The sequence below is a fragment of the Podarcis erhardii genome (assembly GCF_964252035.2).
Source record: "Podarcis erhardii genome assembly, chromosome: 6".
Lineage (NCBI taxonomy): Eukaryota > Metazoa > Chordata > Lepidosauria > Squamata > Lacertidae > Podarcis > Podarcis erhardii.
In genome coordinates, this window is record NC_138510.1 from 39,616,061 (window position 1) to 39,641,644 (window position 25,584).

General features: G+C 41.5%; 1 protein-coding gene across 2 annotated transcripts in view; it reads left to right on the forward strand.

The window, feature by feature from the left end:
- PLXNA2 (plexin A2) overlaps positions 1-25,584 on the forward strand; it is a 418,876-nt gene that overhangs the window by 304,141 nt on the left and 89,151 nt on the right. For both annotated transcript variants that reach the window (XM_081864876.1, XM_081864877.1), the window contains exons 13-15: positions 8,537-8,688; positions 17,513-17,630; positions 25,027-25,163. In XM_081864876.1, coding sequence (XP_081721002.1) covers positions 8,537-8,688; positions 17,513-17,630; positions 25,027-25,163 — 407 coding nt within the window. The remainder of the gene's footprint in view (positions 1-8,536; positions 8,689-17,512; positions 17,631-25,026; positions 25,164-25,584) is intronic.

Here is a 25,584-nt window from a genome sequence, read left to right on the forward strand (position 1 = left end):
AAGACAGAGACAAGGAGTGATCATGCCAGGCTGATGAACTAGCTCTGTGGATGTGCTGAGCCCCTGCTGGGCTCATCTACTGGGATGGAGCCAGCTACAAATATAACCATGCAACAAAAAGCGTATGTTATTCGTATAGCTTTGAAAGGCCACAACTTTGCTACTCTCCCCTCCCCTCTTTTGTCAGATACGGTGCTATTATCTTCAAGATGGCTTTTATTACAGGACTTGATGGGCTCATTTTTTCCCACCTGTGATTAATTGATTTTATTTATCCTCTCTTTCCTCTCTTGCTTGCTGTTGCGAGACCTTGGAATATATTATAATATGCTCAAAACAAAATTCTAAAAATATCACACACACACACACCACCTGTTCTCATCCTTTTGCAGAGTATGGACTTGTGAATGTCAGTAGGATGGTGTCTGTGTTAATGTGGTACATGCAATGGCAGCTGTGTGTCAGTTATGTTTGTTTTGCTGAAGAGGTGCTGCTTGTTTATGTGGTCCTGGTACCCACATGTTGGAATATTACCCCCTTTTGTCTTTGCAGTCTAATTGTGCTGCAGAAATTTATTTCCTGCTTAGTTGCTGTTTCTTGTGTTGTATCAGTGCAACATCGTGACCTGCAAGGCTGTACTGGCCCATTTACCCAGTGCTATCCAGTTGTTTGTTTTGCACAGCAGACCACAGGAATGAGCTAAATTAATGATGATGGGAGGTAACTAAGAGGTAAAGGTAAAGGGACCCCTGACCATTAGGTCCAGTCATGACCGACTCTGGGGTTGCTGCGCTCATCTCGCTTTATTGGCTGAGGGAGCCAGTGTACAGTTTCCGGGTCATGTGGCCAGCATGAACCAGAGCAGCGCACAGTTCTGGTGAACCAGAGCAGCGCACAGAAACACCGTTTACCTTCCCGCCGAAGCGGTACCTATTTATCTACTTGCACTTTGATGTGCTTTTGAACTGTTAGGTGGGCAGGAGCAGGGACCGAGCAATGGGAGCTCACCCCGTTGCGGGGATTCGAGCCGCCGACCTTCTGATCAGCAAGTCCTAGGCTCTGTGGTTTAACCCGCAGTGCCACCCGCTTCCCAACTAAGAGGTACAGGAGCATAATGGAGTCATGGGCAAAGGCTGCATGTAGAAGGTTTCAGGTTCAATCCCTAGAATATCCAGCTAGAGCTGAGGGTGTCTCCTGTCTGAAACCCTGAAGAGCTGCTGCCCATTAGAGTGGATAATGGTCTGACTTATAACACATGTGTGCCTATGTAGTCTTGCTTTTCAGTTCTTCTGCCCCTGTCCTATAGGAGAAATGTTTTAAAAGAACTCCTGTTTCAGTTTCTGGGCAGGCAAATAAGGTTGTTCCTATTATCAGCGAAGCCTTGTGATGGGTAATTAATATTTTTGAGCTTGGATGACAGGATTTGAGGAGAACCATTGGAGGACGTTTCCTAATATATGTGCGTCCCCATAGATACTTCTCCTGACTGACACCTTCATAATGATAATATAATACTTTGCCTTGCGTGGCTTCTTTTATCCAGTGATTGTAAAGGGCTTTAAATATCAGAAGCAGCTGGAGCATTGTGACATGCTGGCAGAGTTGGGATTAGAACTCACAAGTAGCAAATTCCAGGAGTTGGAGGTTTGTCCTAGAAACACCCTCCCTCCTTTCCTCTTTGTTGCAACGATGAATGCAGTAAGGATTACTAAGCATCTTGTGTATTAACACACCAGCTAACTAGGGACTATGCATTAATAGAAAAAGGCTCTGCATATATATCCCTATCTGGATAGGGAATTGTATATGCAGCAGGGTGCTATTCATGTGATTTCCCAGCTCAATCTAGTATTCATAGCTACTGCACACATTTTTTTTCTTTTTCTTTTTTAAGCTAGGATCCCTGTGATCTGCTACCTGGGGACTGGATTCAATTCCGTTCTCTCCCCCTTACCCACTGATCATCAGTACAGCTGCAGCTTTTTAAAAGGGCTCTGTGTGCACATCTCTGACTGCTGCGCACATGCTTTGCTGGATCAGAGCTGAAAAGTGAAATATAGATGATAATTACAATGATCTGGCTGTAATTTGGTTGCTGATGCTAATAACACCCCTCCCCTCACCCAAAGCAAGCATTTCTATGACATATTTAATTAACATCTTCTGACACCACTGATCTTGTGCCTTTAGCAGCCTGACACACAGAATTTTAGTTTTTTCCATCATTTATCTCTGTTCTAGGAAAAGCGTCGCCTGCTAAATTTCTGTGTGATAGGCTGCTGCTATACCAACTTCTGATGTGTGGGAAGAATTCCAGGAGCCAGAGGGAGCCAGTAAAGGCTTACTCCTCAGAGCCAGTTCCAGCTAGACGTTCCCTTCTCCACCCTCTCAGGCCTGTCTCTGTTTCCCACTGATGCACACATGAATCCAAATGGATTAGCCACATGAAGGGGCAGAAAGGTGCTTTAAGAAAATAAAAATGTAGTCTATGAAAGGTATGCCTAGACAAATTTAGGTTTCTCCTCAAAAGCAGTGCAGCATTTTGGAGGGCAAGGGGCAAAGAAATGTTGGCAACATTTAATTCTTAAGGGCTCTTGACTCAAGTTGGGTTCTGATGGATTGGCTGGACAGAGCCACCTGTCAGATGGAAATGTGCTGTTCTCGCCTTTTAGAAGTTGGTAGCTGCAACTGTCAGGGTGTTAACTACTGCAGGAGTTGCTCAATTTCCCAGAAAACCAGCTTGTATATTGGGACTTAGAAGGAGCTACAATGGTCTTTTTGCCTCTAGGGAATGGAAGCTGAGCAAACTGTCAGTTTTTGAAGAGAGAAGCTGTGAGTAGGCCATAACCATGTCACAAAGATCACCTCGGAGGCTGCTGCTCTCCCACCCCATTTTACCAGTTGTCCTGTGGGAAGGATTTCAGAGAGAAAGAAGAGACCACCTCAGAGCCTGCTTCAATTGGACTTTCCCCTTCCCAAACCACAGAGCCATTCTACAACCATCTGCCCAGTGAGAAGGATCCTGATGAATTTTTATATGTTGATCTTACTTATTGTGGCTTTTAGAGCTGCAGTTTGGTGTTCCTTGGAAGAATTTGTATCCTGAAAGGTAAAATATAAATAAATGAAATAAATGAATTAATATTATAGGTAGAGGATTATAGTAAAAGGATAGCAACTGTGTGGCTGGTTTTATGTCAACATGGTAATGCCAAAAGAAACCTGATGTTGGCCCCAACTCATATAATTTACCTTGAATCTACATACAAATAGGATCTAAAAGCTACTCTTTTTCTTTATAAAAAAAAATGCTTCTAGTTTGGATACCAGAGACATGGCAGCTGGCTGGACTTTGGCCTGGTCTTGTTATGTCTAGAGAGGTCTATATAACTGGCCCCTTTAAGTATTTGCTGCCTTCTGTGATTATTACTGAATTTCCCCAGCTGTAATTAATTGAATGCATCTGTTCTAACCCCGCGGCTGCATTGTGACACAGTTCCTTCAAAACTGTTCAATTAGCGGCCACTAAAATCTAGGTCGAATGGGAAGTCTGGTTCGGGTATTTTCCAGGTCAAAACATTTGGAAAACAGAAAAGCCACACTGCGTTGTTTGACATTGTAGTAAGGTTTTGTTGACTGAAGTCAGATAAGAAACGTTCCCAGTATCTAAATAAGTGTGTGTGTGTGTGTGTGTAAGCTTTGGATTTTTATGGGAGGGGCAAAGCACCTGTTTGTGATGCAAATTCTGCAGCAAATGCATTTTTAAAATAACATACGGATGTAAGGGAAATAACTGTCAAGAATCGTGAACCATAGTGTACGGGTGACTTGTAAACATTAGCAGCAGCAGGCCTTCAACGGTGCTTAGTATAATATAATGCAATTTGATTTTTGTATCGTGTCCTTTGTAGACACATGATGCTTTGCAAAGGAAAATGATACAAGACACACTGCAGAGTGCTAGTTACAGAAAGCGGGAGTGTAACAGACGCTACACAGTGAAGAGATTAAAGCTTTTAGTCCCAGGGCTGAATGCAGAGGGGAGGATGGGAACTAAAGCAGAGGCAAGAGAAAGAAAGGAGTGTTTTTTAGAACACAATGCAGCCCTATACATAATGGTACCTGCACAGTCAACTATATCTTGGGATGTGCTTTGCATTAAAATAATATGATTTTAGACTTGCGGAATAAAGGAGCAGAAGTGAAGTGAGAAAAATTAAGAAACGTAAGTGAGAGAGGAAAGAATTGGGTTTGGCTGTGATTTGATTGAGGGCAAGAAATGAGTGAGGAAGGCTTGCATTCAGAGAAGTCATTGGGAGTGTCTAGATCCCCTCAGAACACTCCTCAGTTATTTCCAGCACCAATCAGGTGGACAGCAAGAGAGAGAAAGCACATGGTGTGATAGGAACAGCTGATGAGTGTTACCATAGGAGCACCTCTCCACTGCTCCTAGAGCTAAGCAGTGGGAAGAGGTCCTGCATACCTCACAGAAGTTGGCCAAAGGCTGCATGTAGCCCATGGCACTCATATGTGAACTAGAAGACCAACTTGTAGTGGGAGTGGAGAGTGAGTACACAGTGGTACTCAGGTTATAATTTGAGCACAGGGCACTGAAGTTTAGGCAATGGTGTATTGGAGATGGTTGGTGGTTGTAGATCAGTGGTGGGCAGAAGGGAGATCAGGATCTACTGGTAAATCTCTGGGTGCTTTGCAGATCAGGGTTCCTGACTCCCAACTGCTTTATCAACAGGAACAACAAATTGATTTTCCCCACCTAAATTAGGCGTCTGCAGGCATACTTTTGTGTGAAAGGCTGGGACCTCTGTTCGGTTCTTGAACCAAAAGCAATTTCTTCAGCTCAGAATGTGCTTAGAGACAACCTGATGTTTAATTCTGACTATATATCCTTTACATCTGGCTCTGCTGGGTAGATCTTACGGTCCTAGTGAATCTGACATGGCTGTGGTTCGCCCACCCCTGTTGTAGAGGGTGCCTTTTCCTAGACTAGGAACTGAAGTTCTTGTGGCAGAGGTGTACTATAAATAGACAGGTCATGAAGTAAACTCCCCCTTTTAGTATTTCAAAAAGACATTTAAGGAGGTGTGAATGCTTTGCTCCCTAATAAAATGTGGTATTTAACATTCAGTGCCTGTCCAAAGTGGAGCTTAATGAAGTTCTCCAAAGTAACTGTCAAGCCTTTTAAGGTTAGTAGCTTTTATAAAAGTCTATAAAAAGCCAGTCCTAAACCTCCCAGCAGACATTTCTGCCACTAACAACCAGCTGTAGCCTCCCACCAGCTTTCTTGTGTTCTACCATAGTAGGTACGGAGGTTGCCTCCCACGCCTGTAGGTTGTCAGGGCATGATTCAGAAGCTGAGATGTAGATGCTGGGCTAGGAGTGATTACGGTAAACGACACAGCCTTCTTAGCCGGACAGAATTAGTGGGTTTGCAGTGTTTAGAGCGCATGTGAAAATTGCAAGAGGAAATGCAACAACAAAGGCTAAAATGAATGATTGGATTGCTAGTGACACTTTCTAAGGATATGTTGTGAATATCTCACATTGGTATGAATTTAACTTTCACATCTGGCCTCCCACAGCTGTGCAAGAAACAGGTGGCAATTGGCACAGCTGTTGAATTATTATATTTAAACTTATACTGGAGTTACGGTCCATTGGTGCGGGGTCATATTATATATTACATAGCCATATAAAGTACAACAGAGTAAAATAACACCTTAATTCTTAAGTTTCTACCTTCACAGTTGCTGCATGAGATCATATGGAAAGCTCTTGCTTTCTCATTTCCTCCTTTCCTTTCCCTCTTTGTTATCTCCCCTGCTGTTAAAATTTATTGTAACCTCCTTAGGGCAGAGATCCTACTACCCATTTTTATTTTTATTTTGCCTATGCTGCTCTATACAGCACCATGCAGATAGATGGCATTAGAGAGAGAGAGAGAAGTAATAATCTTATATTCACTGGGTCCTCTCTTCCTCATATCACATGTGTGTTTACTGTTTCTTGATTATACAGTAGTGCTGCAGTGGACAAATACATAATGGACTGGAAGGAATAAAGATTCTCTCTCTCTCTCTCTCTCTCTCTCTCTCTCTCTCTCTCTCACACACACACACACACACACACCACTTAACCAGACAGGAACATGAGTGCTGCAGATGTATCCTAAGATGAAACCAAATACTGTGCTGGAGGGGGTTAGCTATAGTCTGTTTTATGGTCCATTTGTAAAACAAATAAACACCGCACATGCATCCCAGTGAAACAACTTTTGGGGTGATTTTTCACACCCCTTTGCAAAAGGAAGCACAACTATTTGCAGAAAGTGCCTCAAAATCTGGCCTATTCCTAGTTCATAAGATGACAGCCACAAAATTTACCAAGCAGTAGAGGCAATGGGAAATTATAGAAATTTCTGGGAATCTGTTCAGTTCTTCAGTTGTTGTTTTTTTTAATACTACATGCTGAAAATGTGAGAATCTCAGTTTTCCCTTCTTAATAAAATAACTTTATCACCTCTACAAATGTGGGAGAAAATTCAAATGTGGAACTATATCACAAGAATTAGAGGCACTATAAAAGTATAATATACTAGGAACTAGATGTCAATTAAGGGCTGTAAGATGTTAGTCTTTTGCTTTGTGAGTTAGCATCATATATATTTGGAGTTTGGGAATGACATCTCAATTTTTATTGGTCTTATTATCTCTTATTGGGTGAATATGTTATTATCAGGGAATAATAGTTTAACATACATAGAATTTATTTTCCATTGATGAACTTACTGGAGATCTACTAACTTTTACAGAAATAAATTGGCCTAAATAATCAGTTTTAGGATCCTACTTTTGACCAATGCAATTCAGGATTCTCCAAGATACACGCAAAGTAGAGAGATTCAAACTGGTCTGTTGCGGGGAGGGGAATCTAATTCTACAATCAGGAAATACCTTTATAGGACCAACAAAAATGTCGCATTAACTTTTCAGGGTTCTATACCCCCAAACCACTAGTTAATGCCACCTAATTTGACTTTCATGGACTTTGTATCTAGTACACAAGCTAAAATTGTAAGGTGAACATTTCCCCCTTTATTTACCTTCACAAGGAATCTGTGTGTTTTGCTTAGAACTGGAGACAAATTTGGATAACTGCTAGATTTTACATTTTCAAAATGGGGAATCAACCATTATTTGCTTCTTTGACCCAACAGCCCTTAGTAATGCCTGCCTGGATCCTAGCAGCATATAATCCAATTAACAGAGCAAGCCTAGCTATAGAAAGCCAACGTTAAGCTGTTAGGTCATGTGAGGAAGCTGCCAAGGGGTTTCAAAGAGGTGTCTCTCCTTGCCCTATCCCACCCCCCACCCCTTTCCCCTTTTGGGGGAACAACCCTGGCTCAGCCAACTGAACCCCTGCTGAGCTGGGATGAGGGGCTTACACTAGTTGAGACCCAGTTGGAAGAGCCCAAGATCCACCAAATCCAAACTCTCTCAATCCCAAGGTTTAGATTGTGCAGTCAGTCTGCAGCGTCCTCTTACAAGCTGCCTTAAGGCTAAATGTAGGCTAGGCTTCATGCTTCAACACCAAGCCAGCTCTCCTCCCCGTTCCCTCTATTTTGCTTAATGTTAGCCCGATGAAGAGCTCTGGAGAACTTGAGTGTTTGCTCACCATTTTGTGGCATTTACATTGGTCCTCATAAAAGTATAACTCAGCTGTGTATTTAGACTTTTCACAGTCACAGGCCATTAAGTTGTTTCTGCTACTGCAATGTTCACTGAGTATATTCAGATGGGCAGATTTCCTCATTACTCATACCTGGAAACACTGCAGATGTCTTGAACAACTTACACTTCACTGAATATTCTGTTCCAGTTAATGCTTCATTTCCAGGTATCTTTGCTTAGTAACTCATTAAATAGGCACTAATCTCCCTGCAGTGATCCTCCTTTACATTTGGACAAAAGCAGCTCTGTCCAAATCTTAAAAGGCAATTTCATGAATCTTTTTAACAGTGATTTTGCACATATCTATACCAAACAGGGGGTGCATTCTTCTGAGTGGGGGTGACAGGAGGGAGAATTGTTTTTACCTGCATAATGATAACCTTTTTCTTCCCCTTACTAAGCTTTCTGGTATACCACACCAAAGTTATTGTGATGGGGTGATAATTTTTGAATATTTAGCATCATTAAAAAAACAAAAACAGATTTCATAATCCTAAGAAGATGGTGGTTTGTGTACCACAAACTAACAACAGTATATTTACAAGGATAATTAATGACAAATTGATTTCCCCAGCCCCTGCTCTCTGGTTTCATACATTACTTTAGCCACCTTATGCTCCTAAATTGTATGCTCATTTTCTAGATGGGTCACGGGGGTCTAGAAGTACTGTAGTGTGCTCAAAGTTGTTGAAACAGTATTTTGTGTGGCCATACAGCTTTGGGCTTTCTGTGAGATATACCGGTAGTTTGTTTTTATTGTTGACCCTGTGCTCTGCTTCCCTCACCAGATCCTAACAGTGTCAGGCCCACCAGAGGGAGGAACACGAGTTACAATTCGTGGTGTTAACCTGGGCCTGGATTTCTCCGAGATCGCCCACAACGTACAAGTGGCTGGTGTGGAATGTACACCATTGGAGGAGCAGTACATTATTGCTGAACAGTGAGTTGATGTGGCGCCACCTGAACCTTTATGCGAGCTAAAAATCGTTTACAGCATTTAGCATAAATGCTGTTACCCCTTGCAACAAAGGGGGAAAGTACAACTGAGTATACTTATGCTAGGAGGAACAACATGGCAGGTGATTATATTTTAAAGTTGGAATCCTAATTGGTTATCTGAAGAGGATAAACCTGTAAGCCTGGGTGAGGCATTAGCGGGAAAAGTGTATATGCTGTGACATTTGCTGCTTTAGGATTGTAATAAATGTAATAGTAATGTAATGTGCAGGACCCAATGTAACCCTCTTACATGTGTAAAAAGCACTTTACTTCTCATATATTGGGATCAAATAGACCCCAATTAAATCACAAGTTGTGGGTTGGTGGGGGTTTTTAAAGATGTATTTGGCAATTACTCCAGTGTAATGTAAAATATGAAATTGTATTAAGGATTATTGTTTATAACACAGGAGAAAGTACCAACCTGCGCTCTTCATAGAAATAGTATCTGGTGTCTTTAATGACTTCGCCATTTGAATTCATATGGAGTCTAATTCACCCCAGTAGCACTTGTGTACTTTTCCCTTGTGACCATGTGGGGGCGAGGGGGTGGTGAATGTGAACATCTCATTATATTAAGTGCATCACCAATAAGACATGGCTATTGTGAAGTTAAGTGACAGTTTTCACCTGGTTGAAATTATTAGACTCTCTCCACCACCACCTCATTCCAAGTCCATCTTCTGTGAACAAAGGGGCAAGCATGGCTTCTCCAACTATATAGGACAACATAATTCCTATCAGGAATGTCCTTCCTTTAATAAGCTTTCATATTTTATACAAAGTCTCAGTGTGAATACCTTTCAACTAAAGTTGTGCTCCAAGTATAGGTTATCTTAACAAAAGTTAACTTCTGTTTCTGCATATAAAACTCTGCATGTCAACAGCATGCAGATGAAGGAATCATGGTTGTATTTTAATATTTGGTTGGGAGCCACCCAGAGTGGCTGAGGAAATTATTATTATGGTTAGAAAGGGGTCCTGTTTCAAAACCTTCATGCACGTGCATTTTGAGGTTGTATGGTCCCACGGGCTTTTTCTCAGGGTGCAAATAGATTCTTCCTAGATATTCTGATGCAAAACCATACTGCTTTTCTTAAGGCCATCATGACCTAAACAGCATATTGTGTGTGGCGGTGAGGAGGGCAACAATTCCAGTTAATAGTTTATGCTTAATTAACCCTGCCTCGGCGCTGAGATGATTTCTGGGGTCACCTTCCCGCATAACACCTCACACAGTCCTATATTCCTGTCATTTCCTCCTTTCGCGTTCCACAGCACTGCACAAAGGAAAGCCCCATACCTGTCAGGCCAGATTCTCGGTGAGTATAAATCAGCAGCGCTCCAAAGATCTAGGGCTGTCTTGCACCAACTAAGAACGGAGAGGCTGGATTTTCTTTCTTTCTATCTTGTGGATTAAACAACCCTTTAAAACTTTTATTAAGCATTTTGGTTCCTTCCAAGCCTGGGCTCCTGCTTTGCTAAGCAACTTTCCTGATGAGCACCTTGCAGTTTGCACTCAGCCTCCTCCTGGTTCCAATTGGAATGCGTCCTGCCGTGCTGCCGGATGCAGGCAGCCATTTGTTAAGCGTGTGAGGCAGTGACAGCAGTTTAATCCGAATAGGCCTCTGCTGGAGTCAATTCATTTATTTCACTAAGAAAAATGTCAGCTGAAAATTAGAAAATAGGCATGTAACAAAGGATGGGCAAACAACCCTTTCCCAGTGACACATGTCCTCGTGTTAGCTGCTTATTTGTTTGTTTTTGTGGAGTTTCCTATTGGGGGGGGAGTCAGTATACTGAAAGGAGGAGCATGTCAGTAAGTGCACATCCATGCAGCATAAGGTAAGAAAGAAAACATTAAGCATTGTTTTCACCCACTGACTAGAAGCTTTAAGAATTTCCAGAGGGACAGTCTGTGGCAGGAAATAAGAACAAGGATGATTACTGTGGCACCTTTAAAATGGACACATTTATTATGCCATAACCTTCATTGACACAGCCTGCTTCATCAGCTACCATATGTGACGTAATAGCCTAAATTACAGAAATATACACACATGGTTGGGCATTTGTATGTAAACACTGAGGTCAGAAGTTTTTTGCAGATAAAATCGCTCAGATTCGGGAAGAAGTAGACTCCACCGTGGGAGCAGGGCCAGGGCGGGAGAGTGCTAGAGTTTTGTCTAGTCAAGTTGAGTGGGATCAATTCCAATCTGTTACCTCCGAGGATGTGGACAGGCTGCTTGGACGAGTGAAACCAACCACCTGTCTCCTGGATCCTTGCCCATCCTGGCTTATAAAAGCTAGCTGGGAAGGACTGGGCGATGGGCTTTGTGGGGTGGTGAATGCTTCCCTCCGTGAGGGAGCCTTCCCAGACCCGCTGAAAGAGGCGGTTATTAAACCGCTTCTTAAAAAACCATCTTTAGATGCGGCCAGTATGCGGATGATACCCAGCTCTACCTCTCTTTTAAATCAGAACCAGTGAAGGCGGTGAAGGTCCTGTGTGAGTGTCTGGAGGCGGTTGGAGGATGGATGGCGGCTAACAGATTGAGGTTGAATCCTGACAAGACAGAAGTACTGTTTTTGGGGGACAGGAGGCGGGCAGGTGTGGAGGATTCCCTGGTCCTGAATGGGGTAACTGTGCCCCTGAAGGACCAGGTGCGCAGCCTGGGAGTCATTTTAGACTCACAGCTGTCCATGGAGGCACAGGTCAAATCTGTGTCCAGGGCAGCTGTTTACCAGCTCCATCTGGTACATAGGCTGAGACCCTATCTACCTGCGGACTGTCTCGCCAGAGTGGTGCATGCTCTGGTTATCTCCCGCTTGGACTACTGCAATGCACTCTACGTGGGACTACTTTTGAAGGTGACTCGGAAACTACAACTAGTCCAGAATGTGGCAGCTAGACTGGTGACTGGGGGCGCCCGCCGAGACCATATAACACCGGTCTTGAAAGACCTACATTGGCTCCCAGTACGTTTCCGAGCACAATTCAAAGTGTTGGTGCTGACCTTTAAAGCCCTAAACGGCCTCGGTCCAGTATACCTGAAGGAGCGTCTCCACCCCCATCGTTCTGCCCGGACGCTGAGGTCCAGCACCGAGGGCCTTCTGGCGGTTCCCTCATTGCGAGAAGCAAAGCTACAGGGAACCAGGCAGAGGGCCTTCTCGGTAGTGGCGCCCACCCTGTGGAACGCCCTTCCAGCAGATGTCAAAGTGATAAACAACTACCTGACATTCAGAAGACATCTGAAGGCAGCCCTCTTCAGGGAAGTTTTTAACGTGTGATATTTTACTGTATTTTTGGTTTCTATGGAAGCCGCCCAGAGTGGCTGGGGAGGCCCAGCCAGATGGGAGGGGTAAAAATAATAAATTATTATTATTATTATTAACAAAACACAGAAAAATTCAGATAATGCTAATTGTTTACAGTGGCCATTCACACAAAAACAGTTGTTGATAACAGACATTGGCAATCCAATTGGCACATGTAGTGTGATTATAAAAACAACAGCCTACCTTTGTCCCGATTCAGTCCGCAGGTGATAGTATTGAACATCTTGATGCTTTGTAATTTGGCAGTTTCATATGACAAGTCTCTGTTTGATGTTCCATTGTTCAGGATTGTAACTTTAAGGTCAGTTACAGAAAGTCCTCTTTGTGTGAATAGCCATTGTTAATAACATAATTGTCATCATCTGTACTTTCTGCATTTAATTTCTTTCTAATCTCACTGTTTACAATCCCACTACTGTCCCTAAACATTTATATTTTCCTGTAACTCAGGATAACATTCCATGTCTCAAGTGGAATGTAGTCCATGAAAGTTTATTTGTTATTTGTTACTCTTTGCCACTGGCTTTTTCTTGTTTTTCCCTGCAACAGACTAAGATAGTTACCCCTATGGAAATTAATAATAGTACAGAACTACTAAGCAAGATAAAGCTCTTTCTTGGTAAAGGCACAGAGCAAAGCACAGGGTAATATTCTCAGCTTGACTTCTCCTTTGAGTAATCAAGTTCAATGAGGTTTAGGAAGATTCTTCAGACAATCTTGCTCCCTATAGGTTACTGCTATCAGTGTTCATACTTTGGAATAAACTCCTGTTAAGATTTGACACCTGGCCTATATACAAAGCAGGATGAGGTAGTAGAGTAGACCACTACTTTCGACTGCAGGTAGGAGATGCCTTTTTATTGTTTCTCCGCATAAAGGTAAAGGGACCCCTGACCATTAGGTCCAGTTGTGACCGACTCTGGGGTTGCGGCACTCATCTCGCTTTATTGACCAAGGGAGCTGGTGTACAGTTTCTGGGTCATATGGCCAGCATGATTAAGCCGCTTCTGGTGAACCAGAGCAGCGCACAGAAACGCCGGTTGCCTTCCCGCCGGAGCGGTACCTATTAATCTACTTGCACTTGATGTGCTTTTGAACTGCTAGGTGGGCAGGTGCTGGGACCGAGCAACGGGAGCTCACCCAGTTGCGAGGATTCGAACCGCCAACCTTCTGATTGGCAAGTCCTAGGCTCTGAGGTTTAACCCGCAGTGCCACCCGCATCCCTTAGCCTTATCCTTATCCTTATTCTCCACATAACCTGCTGTAAATAGAAAAGTAGCATTTCTGGGAGGGAAGTTTAGCTCTCATTCTGCTCTGCAGGATTTCTATTTACTGGGAGCTGCTGCCTTTTGAAAAATACATGGAAGCATTTAAATGTAATTTCCCACTGACAAAGCTGCAGCTTAAGAGAAGAAACTTTATGCTGCAACAATTCTGTATTAAAGTAGATGCTAATGATTGTAGGATATATGAAGGGGGTGGGCAGAGGAGACCTTCTTAGTCTTGTTCTCTGATGGCATGCTCCCTGAAGATTAAAGTGATGTGGGTGGAAGCAATGGATTTGACAGTACTAGCAAATGTTGTACAGTGCAGGACAAAAAAAAAACCATTCCTGCTTTGGTGAAGGCAGTGCATTCAAATGGTTGCACCAGGAGATTCTGCTCCTAGCTCTAACTCACCTTGGGCAAATCACTAAATTACTAAGTGCCTTAGTTGCCTCCTCTCGAAAATCAGCATAGCTATATTTATCTATTGTTCTTGCCTGTGGTGGCGTGGGTGGCCTAGTGCTTGAAAAGTACCTTTAGATCCTGGGATAAAAGATTCTATAGAAGAGCAAAGTAACATTATTATTACAGTAATAGCTTGAGGCCGTGTACTAATGCCATCATAAGCTGTAGTAGGAATGGGTTTGCACAGCCATTACACGTTATAAACTGTAATATTCTGTTTTATTTTTAGGAGAAGGGATGGGGGATTATTGAAATTATCCTCTTTTGATGGTGGCATGAAACCCTGATTTTATAATCGCAATTCTAATTAGAGCTCTCAAGCTTTCAAAGATTGTTAACATCATTAAAACATTTATCCTGGGCAGATAACAGCAAGTGTTGGCTGCCTTTTCAATAGGAATCCAGATAAAAGGGCGCTCTTAAGGGTTCTGTGGGCAGAATGAATCCTGAGACTGTAATGATTTGCCATGTTCTAGGCATGCTATCTATCAGCTGGCAATTAGGTTAATATTGGTTAAAGGGCCACTTAACCTAGTAATCGGCTCCCTATAGCTCTTCTAAGAGTGTCGGGTTTTTTAACATGATACCTGTAGTTTTGGCCTGAATTAGGATTTCTATTTTGGATTAGGTTGACCATAGCAATTAATATCCCATCTTTAATTTCTTACTTGTCTGTGGGCATCATAACTGTGCATTATTATTCAAAGGTATAAATTCTGCCTTTGAAATGGAAGAATGAAAAGGTAGCTTTAACTAAAGGCTGCTAAAAGCAATGGAATCTCAGTCCATGGAAAACACAAGTTGTGTTTTGTCAGAGACACAAAAGGTTGCAAAATTTACAGCAATGCTTTCTTATGTGGTTTTGAGACCAGTGGAATGTTTGAAGTACCTTTACTTCAGAGTAAATTTGGATAGGGTTTTGAAAAACTGTGAGAAACTACATGGTTTGTATATTTTCATCAAGAGCCTTATATAATGCACTTTCCCAGGAAGTACCTGTCTTGTCTATGGGTACTTAGAAATCATAGAATTGTAGAGTTGGAAGGGACCTTGAGGATCATCTAGTCCAACCCCCTGCAATGCACAAATATGCAGCTGTCCTATACAGGGATCAAACCTGCATCCTTGGATGTATGTGATGTTTGCATAGGGGTTATGTTTGAAAAATCAAACATGTGTAGGCCCAAACCACATGATGGTTAACCTACATTAAATACAGAAAACAACCATGCAAAATTTGCAATCTAAATCTGGGCAGCTATAAATTTGGAGGAGGGACAGACATACCAGGGGCGGGTGCAATCCTGCTAACCCATCACAAAGTTTTTGTCAATTCATCTAAATCAGCTCATTTACCGGATGCATGCTCAACTAGATTTCAGAAGCTCTGTAGCGTGTGGCATGGTGAATTTAGGATAGGTTGCAAGGTAAGTGGAGGTTAAACAATCACAGAAGTGTCCTTAATATATCTAATTCACACAAAAATGATGCTGATAATACAGTTTTAAAACACATCATTATTTATTGAAGTCAAATTAAATCAGCATTCAAATATACTTGAGAAGAAGGGGAATTTGCGGGAGATTCTTTACCTCCAGTAGGTTTTTATTCTGTTTATATACTGTGACCAAAATGAATCCCACTGAGTTTAGTGCGTAAGCTTGGAGAAGGAAGAAGCTCTATTTTGATCAGAGTGAAAGAGAGAGGCACGCACATAATCCATGATTAAGATGATGATAGAGAAGACCATACAAAGGATTTAGGAATACAGGACAACTGCTATGATTCTCCAAGGGCAACAACTCTTTGAAGAGCTTGTGTTGCTGTGATGTGCAGCGATAGCGGATCTCACATTTGGTAGCATTTACGTGTTTAATGTTAAGCCTCTTTCAAAGATTTTGTCTAAAGTGTTTCTTTGTGGTTTATTTAAGTTTCTTTGTGGAAGGAGATTTGACTAAGGCTGCAGAAAGTGGTAGGATGGTATAGGGTGCTGTTGTTATTGTGCTTTCACAGAATGAGCTGCCATCAGTACAGCAAGCAAGGGTGTTGCAAGAAATCAAGTGGGTCTCGGTCTCTCTCTCTCTCTCTCTCTCTCTCTCTCTCTCTCACACACACACACACACACACACACACACACCACAAAACACAAAACACAAAACACAAAACACAAAACATATTATATATATATGGCACAGTTGCACCATGAAGTACGGACAGTTTGCTAAAGAGATCTGGGCTGTATCTGGTAGTATAATCACCCCCACTTTAGCTGTAGATCCACCCACTCAGTTGTATGGCACAACATGTGATACATTCTTCACTGTGAGTTACCACCCTTTTTCATTACTTTGAATCCCAACTCACCCTCATTTCCAATACGAGCTCAGATTTTGTCAGCAGCCCTATTTAAAGGAGCATCTCATCCTGTTTCAGCCTGATAATGGCAATGAAAATATAAAGGAGACAGAAAGAGACGTACATGTACTAGTTGTCTGTTATGCTCCCCCTCAATTAGGGCCAGATTTAGGTTTGATTTAGTTTTGATGAGGCCCTAAGCCAGGCATAGGCAAACTCAGCCCTCCAGATGTTTTGGGACTACAACTCCCATCATCTCTGACCACTGGTCCTGTTAGCTAGGGATGATGGGAGTTTTAGTCCCAAAACATATGGAGGACTGAGTTTGCCTATGCCTGCCCTAAGCTCCTGAAGGTAATGGGGCCCTTTATATGTCCTGCTGTCCTTTGTCAACAACAAATTGTCGCTGTTTTTTGTGTTGAATATATGCTATATGGTAATTTATGGACCTAATAGGTATCTAAAGCCCATTTGCACATAACAAAATATGTATTTTATCAAAGTAATTGTTGAACTGAAATACACTTAAGAAGAAATATATCAATAGTGATTTTTTGGGGGAGGGAGGAGCCAAGAGAGTGGGGCCTTAAGCTATAGCTTGTTTAGTTTATATGTAAATCTGGCACTGCTTTCAATGCATTCAATCCATTTAGTCAGTCATTGTGGCTGGTCCCACACCACATTCCTGCATATATTCTAGCCCCGATCCCACCCCAATCTCTGGTTTTTTGGAGGGGGGGCATAAGAATGGTTCTTGATCACATGTACAGTTGTGCACAGGGTCCATTTGTGCATAATGCCTGTTGTATGAAAAGTGGGACCAGCAGTCACAATGATCTCCTTCGTGCATTGATTGAACATGTGGAGAGAGAGAACAGTAGCTGTTTTTTCTGTGAATATTATATCATTGTGCCAATGTTATGTTCCACTTGCCTCATGCTCTCATCACTATCTGAGCATTCTCTTGTGATCAACTTGCAGAGTTTATCGTACCCCATTGGTGTATGTGTGCCTGTTGTTCATTAAACTGTGACCTGCAATGAGAGCCATTCCGTTAATGAACTCATCTTTTAATTCAAGGACTTCACACTTTCTCTTCTATAGGCTAATATATTTGCCATTTGTGCTTTGCTTAGCACTCAAGTTTACAGCTTGCAATAATTGTAACTAGTTTTGACTTTCTCCCCTTTGAATTACTGCATGGCAAAAGGAAAAAAGAAAGACTCTATCATGAGCTCATTCAGAAGATGAGAGAATCAAGGTTGAAAATGATGGGGCTGGGAACACAGCTAGGTACAACTTCCTTTCTTTTTGTAAGACTCACTATGGATTTTACATTTTCAGAATTGTGTGTGAGATGGGACAGGCTGAGCCTGACATCAGTTCCGGTCCTGCACTTCTCTGCATCGGAGAGTGCAAGTCAGAATTTGTGGCCAAGTCTGCACAGCATTACACATTTGTGGTAAGTACCAGTGCAGTCAAATTCTTACCAAATAGGAAAAAGAGTCTTTCCACCTCTTACAAATTAATATTTACTGGGGATACAGAATTTTTCCAAAGATATATAAATGGTTTATTATCCATGCTTTGATGATGATCCAGCAAATGTTTAGTTGATAAACTGTAATCATGTTTAGCATACCAGCTATCACATACCCTCCAAAATTTCTCCAATAAAAACAGGGATGTCCCATTTCATAATTATAATTTTACTATTTATAGCCCACACATTTTAGGGTTGCCCCAGCCACTCTAGGCAGCTTCCAACATATATAAAAACATAATAAAACATTAAACTTTTTAAAAAACTTTCCTATACAGGATTGCCTTCAGGCAGCTCAGGGGTCAGATAACTCCATACCCTCCAACATTTCTCCAATGAAAATAGGGACGCCCTAAGGAAAAGTGGGACATTCCGGGATCAAATCAGAAACCAGGATGGCTTCTCTAAATCAGGGATGTCCCTGGAAAATAGGGACACTTGGAGAGCCTGCTATCAGGATATGATCGATCATTTGCTTTTGCATTACTGTCATCTTATTAACTTGGATATGTCTTCCTCGACTTCTTCTCAGCTTGGTCTCAGTTTAGTAAAGTAGTATTTGAAAGCATATCACAATAAATTAAATGTGGCTCCATTGCAGTGCCAGTGACTGTCCCCAAATTGCAGCTTCATGTGATATCTTGATCTATGTGATAAGTTGTTAAGAAATGTAAAGTCTGTTGTGTGAGAGGGCTCTGGAGAAGTGTTTTCTAGTGACCAGCACATGGAGGGGGGGGGACATCATATTTGAGCTCGCCATTAAGATTTAACGTGTAACAACTCCTTTTGTATTTTGATAGAATAGTTTTATATATTAATTTTATTACTTTTCTACTTTTTCCCCTTTATCACTCAGGCACATAATGATACCTGGGCTTTGTTTCTTTAGACAGCCATGTACTCTCCACCTGCTTGAATGATAAAAAAGAGCAGTCATGAATTTATACATTCCTACTTACTACCGAAGGCCTTCAAATTCCCTATGTATTTGTCCATTGTATTATAGGAGAAGCAATTTTCCTCCCACTTGTCATGCAAGGCTTTGCATTTCTAGAGCAGTGTTTCGTAAACTGGGGTCTCCAGCTGTTTTTGCACTACAGTTCCCATCATCCCAGACCATTGGTCCTGCTATCTAAGGACGATGGGAGTTGTAGTCCAGCAACAGTTGGAGAGCCAAGTTTGGGAAACTCTGTTCTAGAGGTTGTGTAACTCACGGGGAAATGAAGAAGAATTAAATGAAGACTTATTTAGGGGTGAGAGAAGCAGTGGATAAAAATAGTAGAAAGAAATATAATTTTCAGCATATAAAAAAGAATCATGGAACAACTTTCTCCCTTAAGACTACACTATTCTATGCAATAAAAATACATTAACTAAAATTGGGATTTAGTACTTAAACATTACAGTCCACATTGTATAAAGGAAACTCGGTTCTGATCCAGACCAATAGTGTGTCCATGAACCCCTCTGTTAAGCCTGACTTAAGCCTGCTTAAAGTGGTTTACAAATAAAAAGGAAAATTAATAATCCAACCATTAAAACACAAATTAACAAACTAAAGGTAATGTGTGGCCCTAACATCAACCATAATTTTGGTTCGATCTAGTGATTAATTTGTGGGCCAAATGTTTTGTGAAACTTAAATCTCTCATTGCCCCTAGACTGCTTATTATCAGTTTATGTGTTATGCTTATATTGTTACATACATAACAATGTATGTATTATGCTTACACTAGTGCCTTGTAAAATCATGTTATATCCTCACCCAAAAGTAAGGCTGACTTTTACCGCTTACAGGTATCTTCTGTGCCAAAGTGTGTCTTTGCAATGTGAGTTTGCAATGCTTTTGATATCTTCCTCCCTCTTTGTCATCCTGCCGAGGATGCATAATTCTTTCTCTCCCCACGCCCTACTTTCACAATGGAAATAATAATGAGAACACTTATTACTCTGGAATTTAATTAATATAATTAATCTATGGAGTTGCCTCTTTCTATTATGTTACACATGCATTCAGAACACTATGGAATAGTTTTGTGTAGCTGCTAAAAACAAGGTTTTCTTGTACTGCTTACGCTGAAAAGTAAAGATTTCTTTCTCTTCTATCTCTCTCCTCAATCCTCCCCCACTTTCTTTTGCATCTTTGCTTGATTTACAGTGGTATTTCTCCATTTAGGTAGCAAATGGATGCTAATTCAATAGAGGTTCCATTTATCTGCTTAATCCAGAGTTCCTCATTGCAGCCTTCCATTCCTGAAGCGATCATTGCACTCTTCTGTTATTTAATTATCAACCATTTTGTTCATATGATTGCAAGTCACACCTGGGGCTTTTCTGCATTCCCTCTTTTGCCTAAACAAGGCATTTTATCCAGCCTCATTGATTTTGTGTTGACTGCATGCTAGTGCTTACCAATTGTCCACAATTTGTATAGTAATTGATAGATGAGTCAGTTAGCACCTGCCTTCCCATCACTGTTATGAGCAACATGCTAGAATGGAAACTTAATTTAGTGGTGGCACAATATTACTTTAATGGTGGCACGTGAACAGCTTGCAAAAGACAAGGAGTCAAGAGATCAGAGTTCACAGAATCACAGAACTGTAGAGTTGGAAGGCACCCTAAGGATCATCTTAGCAGAAAACATTTTATTATTTTTATTTACTTATTATATTATATTTTATTATGCCTTCTAATTTTATTACTAAAACACCAAGGCAATGGTGGAATTGCTTTGGTGACATCTTAGTCCATTTGGTGTTGCATCAAGAAAGCTATATGTAATGTGATGGGGGAGAGCCCTTCATTGAGGAATCACACAGTCTTCCTTAAGCCTAAAGAAATCCTGCTAAAGCCTAAAGAAATATGCACCCATGGGTGCTAGAGTTGAATCAAGCCATAACTTTAAAGGCTGCCTCAGATGCTAAGGACAAAATTGTTTAAAGAGCTTAAGGCCTGCTTTTGAAGATACTTTCAGGCATATTTTTGAACCGAGAGGCCTTGTTTGTTGATAAACATAGAAGTTTTACTCAGAGTAAATCTGTTTAATGGACCTAACTTAGTCATGTAACTTAATTTTAATGGGTCTCTTCTTAGTAAGCCTTAGTTGAAAACCATCCATAGCAGGGGTCAGCAACCTTTTTCAGCCGTGGGCTGGTCCACTGTCCCTCAGACCATGTGGTGGGCCAGACTATATTTTTTTTTGGGGGGGGGAATATGAATGAATTCCAATGCCCCACAAATAACCCAGAGATGCATTTTAAATAAAAGCACACATTCTACTCATGTAAAAACACGCCGTCCGCGGGCCGGATAGAGAAGGTGATTGGGCTGCATCCGGCCCCCGGGCCTTAGGTTGCCTATCCCTGATCCATAGTGATAATTTTATCCAGAGTAACCATATAGGGCTTGCATGAAGCTGCTTTTTTTATATAGAGTAAGTGCTTCCAAACATCCCAAAATGAATCCAGAGCAGTGCCCAAAATGGCCGCTGTGCTCTCACAGGAAAAAACAGGATGTCCCGGTTTTTCTAGGACAGTTGCAGGGGATAGACTAGTAATCTGATTTTTTAAGCCCATGTAACCTAGGCTACATGCACTCACACACTCCTCTGAATCCTCCAAGTAATCAAAAAGCATTATCAGAATTCGTGGACTCATCCCAGTCAAGCAAAAACACTTCAGGTGTGAAGCAGGGTCAGTGAGGAGTGTGGTCTGGGGGGGGGGGGGGGAGTTCTGAGGGCCAGATAGAAAGGCCCAGAGGCCCCTGGCCTGAGGCCTGCCCCCTTCCCACTCTAGGAGAAGCAGGCAATATATGTGAGCAAGAGGAGTGTAGGGTGGCTGTGCTTCTTGAAAGGAATGAGAAGGGAAAAAAGGAAAGGAAAAGGATGTTGTATCATAGCAAATAGTCATAGCTGTCAACTTTTCCCTTTTCTTGCGAGGAATCCTATTCAGAATAAGGAAATTTCCCTTTAAAAAAGGGAAACGTTGACAGCTATGCAAATAGTGCCTGCAGTGGAGGCAGGTTTCACCTCCAACAATTTATTAGAAAGGGAGCTGAGACCATTCACAGTTTCTTATGTAAGGTCTCTAAATAGTCTAATAGAAGTAATGATATTCTGTAACATAGTCTGCCGAGTTTGATCTGGCAAGCCGACCATAGGAGTTCGTCGCCCAGCTTAGAACTGCCTTTTGTATTCAAACCCTTCAGCATCAGAGGAAGTCACGTCGCTAGTGCCAGAGGCACAGAGCATTCATTGTATTGGTCCATGTCAAACTGCTTGTTGTTGAACAACAATTATTTTACTGTACAGAAGGCCAACTGTCTAGGGCCACGTAAAGTAATAGCCAGTGCATGAGTGAAGGCAGTTGTGAAGATGAAGCTCCATGTAACACCTTGCAGCAACTTGTTCAACATATGTTGTAAGTTATCATCCTTTGCATTGCAAGGCCTTTTTATGAATGGAAGAAGCCTTCTCCTGTTGCCTGGATATATATTTTTTTGCTTCTCTGTTGGCACAGGCTTCATAAAGGCAAGTCAGTGGTACTTAAATATTGTAATGAGATGGAGAGATGGCAGAAGGTGGGGCTCAGCTTCAACACTCTCTTCCTATACTTGACACTAAACAGATTTTGCTTGTATGTTTTACGGCCAAACTAGATATGATGGCAGCTGCCCCATTTGCTTGTTCACATGTCTTTCCCATTCATGTATAAAGCAGAGAATGTCTAATTTGAACATTAAAGGCAATGTGTAGGTAAGGGGAGCAGAATTACGACCACTGTCTTCTCCTTGCCCTGCTTGATTCCATGTAGTTAGTCCAGCATTTGTGTTCTTTTGTCTAAGTCTTCCTCTTCTCTGGTATTAAATCTGGCAGGAGAAAAAGGAGCTTGATCAAAGGGCCAGAGGAGAAAAGGTTTAGCTCTCCACACCAGTGCTCCTTTTTGATGTGACAGTTAGACACCCTTCCCACTTTATACATGTATGTGTGAGCAGGTTAGACGTGAAGTAGCAAATGTAAAATGGCCACATTTTATTTGGCCATAAGACATCAGTTATATTGGGTTGACAGTCTTCTGAGTCTGATTCAAGAGGTGAGTAATCAACTGAAGCAAAATAGGAGTCAATCACCCCATGCAAGGTAAATTCTGTCATCCTCCCCCTTTCATCCTTGGACAAACCATTACGTAAGCAGCAGCAGGGTTGTGACTCTAGGTGAGATGTTCACAATTCATAGAGGGAAACAGTGATTTAAGAGAGTCAGTAAGGGTGTCTGACTGAAACACCCTGAAATTCCTTGTTTATGTAGACAGAGCTTGTTATTCCAGCATAATAATCGGTAAGTGTATCAGAAAATACATGGGGAATCACAGTGAAAAAATTGGCTGCTAGCCAAAACATGGGGGACTGTTGGCCCAAGGAAAGGCGACTTTGTTTAGCACCAGAGGATACTGCGAGAGTCATAACTAATTTGAATACTTCATTATGTGGGATTAATCTAATTTGCACATTAGCTTCAAGAATGGAGAACTGCAGCATGTTAGGTCTCTTACATTTAATTTACAGTATTTATATTCTGGGGAGATACCCTCAAAAACCTTGCTCTGTCTTTGAAATCATAACAAGCAAAAATAATTTGAGCTTCTTATTACTGTTCCTCATAATTTTGAGCCTTTTCCTTATTTTGGCTTGATATATCATGAGGGCCAGAATCTTCAAAACTGAAACAAAATAGCCTAACAAACTAAGACACCTTGGAGACCATGTGAGACCTAAAGTCTGCCAGTTTCTGCAATAGCCATCCTGTCCATTGTTATCTAAAATTGCATAGAATTGTGCATTTTACATTTCTTAGGAGTTCAGGGCTGTAACCACCCTGTGTTAAGTGCTATTTAATATTAACAATGCTGTGCTTTTCACTGATAGATTTCAGAGCATTTTGCTCTAGAAGTCAGCATCATTATCTACATTGTATAGAGGAGAGAAATCATGACACAGAAGAGCCATTCAGTAGGCTAGGCAGGAACTGGGATAAGCACTTATTTATACTGAGTTCAATCACCTACCTAGACTACAATGCTGTCATTAGAGCATCATTATGTAGCATAAAACTCAGGCCCAGATGTAAGTCTCATATCTGGATAAAACCTATCCTTCTGATTGTTCCTTATATAGCCTCTTTGAATGCCTTCCAATCCCCCAAAGCTGGGGAAAGCATATCTGAAACATTCAGTGTAGGTCACTTTTCAGAGCCAGGGCACTGGATTAGTTTGACCACTGAGTTGATTTTATATGGCAGTTTGGATGCTGCCTTCTGGGAAATACCATGATCTGAGAGTCTGTCATACTATATGTAGTATGAAGTGTGTCATATTCACTGTACTGTCTGTTATTGAACAAAGATGGTACTGTTCAGGGAATTCAGAAGGGATGTTGCCCAACAGCGGCTATGAGTCATTGTGGGGAAAGGACTAGCTAAACAATTTGGTTATATCCATGGACTAAAAACAAAGCTGTACCTGATTTATTCAGATTTATTTAGTAAGAATAAGCAGCAGTCACTAATTATGAACACATTGATTGACACGTTAATTCTTTTAGTTCTGCACGGGGAGAAATGCAGTCTCTAAAATAGTTTCATTTCAAATCCTAACAGTTCATAAAACTTCTATGTTTATGTATATTTTTGTGATCTGTGACATTGATGGTTTTATTTTATTGTTACTATGTCTTCCATTGCTTTTCTCCAAGGAGTCCAAAGCAGTGTTTTTTCCTCATGAAAATCCTGTGACATGGCTAGGCTTCACAATAGTGCCTAGGCCCAAGCTAAGCAACTTTTATTGTTTTGTGATGTTTTGAGCCTCAGGGTTTATCCACACTTCCTTTTGTCCCACTGCTTTCCCCCAGGGAAAACCCTTCTTTCACACTCAGTCAGAGCAAACAGCAATTTCGGTTTTCTCTGGATTGATGTTTGCTCCAATTTAGCACTAAAGAGTGGGGAAAGGATTAGAGCAAAGGGAAAACCACTCAGATCTGTGCTTTTGAGGCACAGGACAAGCAGAAGTATGGATAGCAGTTTCCCACATCCAAGCACCAAATTGGGGGAGTTATTTACATTAAAAAACTTGAGGGGAGGGGCAGAAAGAAAGAAATACAGCTGGATACAAACTCTTCCTGCTAGCTGTATTTGGTCATGTATTTCATGTCTTCAACCAAAAGACCTACCTTCACATAGAAATGCAACTTAGTGCTGTAGTCTTATATGCAACAGCATCACACCATAGCAGATTATCTTGTTCTTTTCTTTCTTTCCAAGAACCCTGCAGTGAGCACCTTGAGTCCTAGCCGTGGACCAGAGTCAGGAGGGACTATGGTGACCATCGCTGGCCATTTTCTGGGGGCTGGCAGCAGTGTATCGGTGTTGCTGGGTAACCAGACCTGCGAGTTTTATGGGTAAGGGGGCTGGTCCATGGATATCAGTGTGTGTTATTGTAATTGTGCTTCCATGGGCAGCGTTTCAGCTACTCCAGCTATAATATGCCCAATATCTTCTTAATCACCTTAAGCTACCCTGTCACTGACAATAATGAGCATTGCATAGCAATGAGCCAGTTTAATGTTTATTCATTTTATCCATTGCTTTATTTTCATATAGTAAAATCCTGCCCCTTCTGCAGATCCCAAGCATGTTCTGCTGTTGTAAAAATCCCTTTAAAGTATCTCCACCCCCCTCGTCTCATGAGTAAATGCAATCCTGAAAGAACTATAGGCATCTCTTTCCACTTTAGTATCCTGATTGTAGATGTAGCAGAAGATTGGCAGTTGCCAGAATGGTGGGGAAAGTTCTAATTGACAGAGACTAAGGATAAAGTGT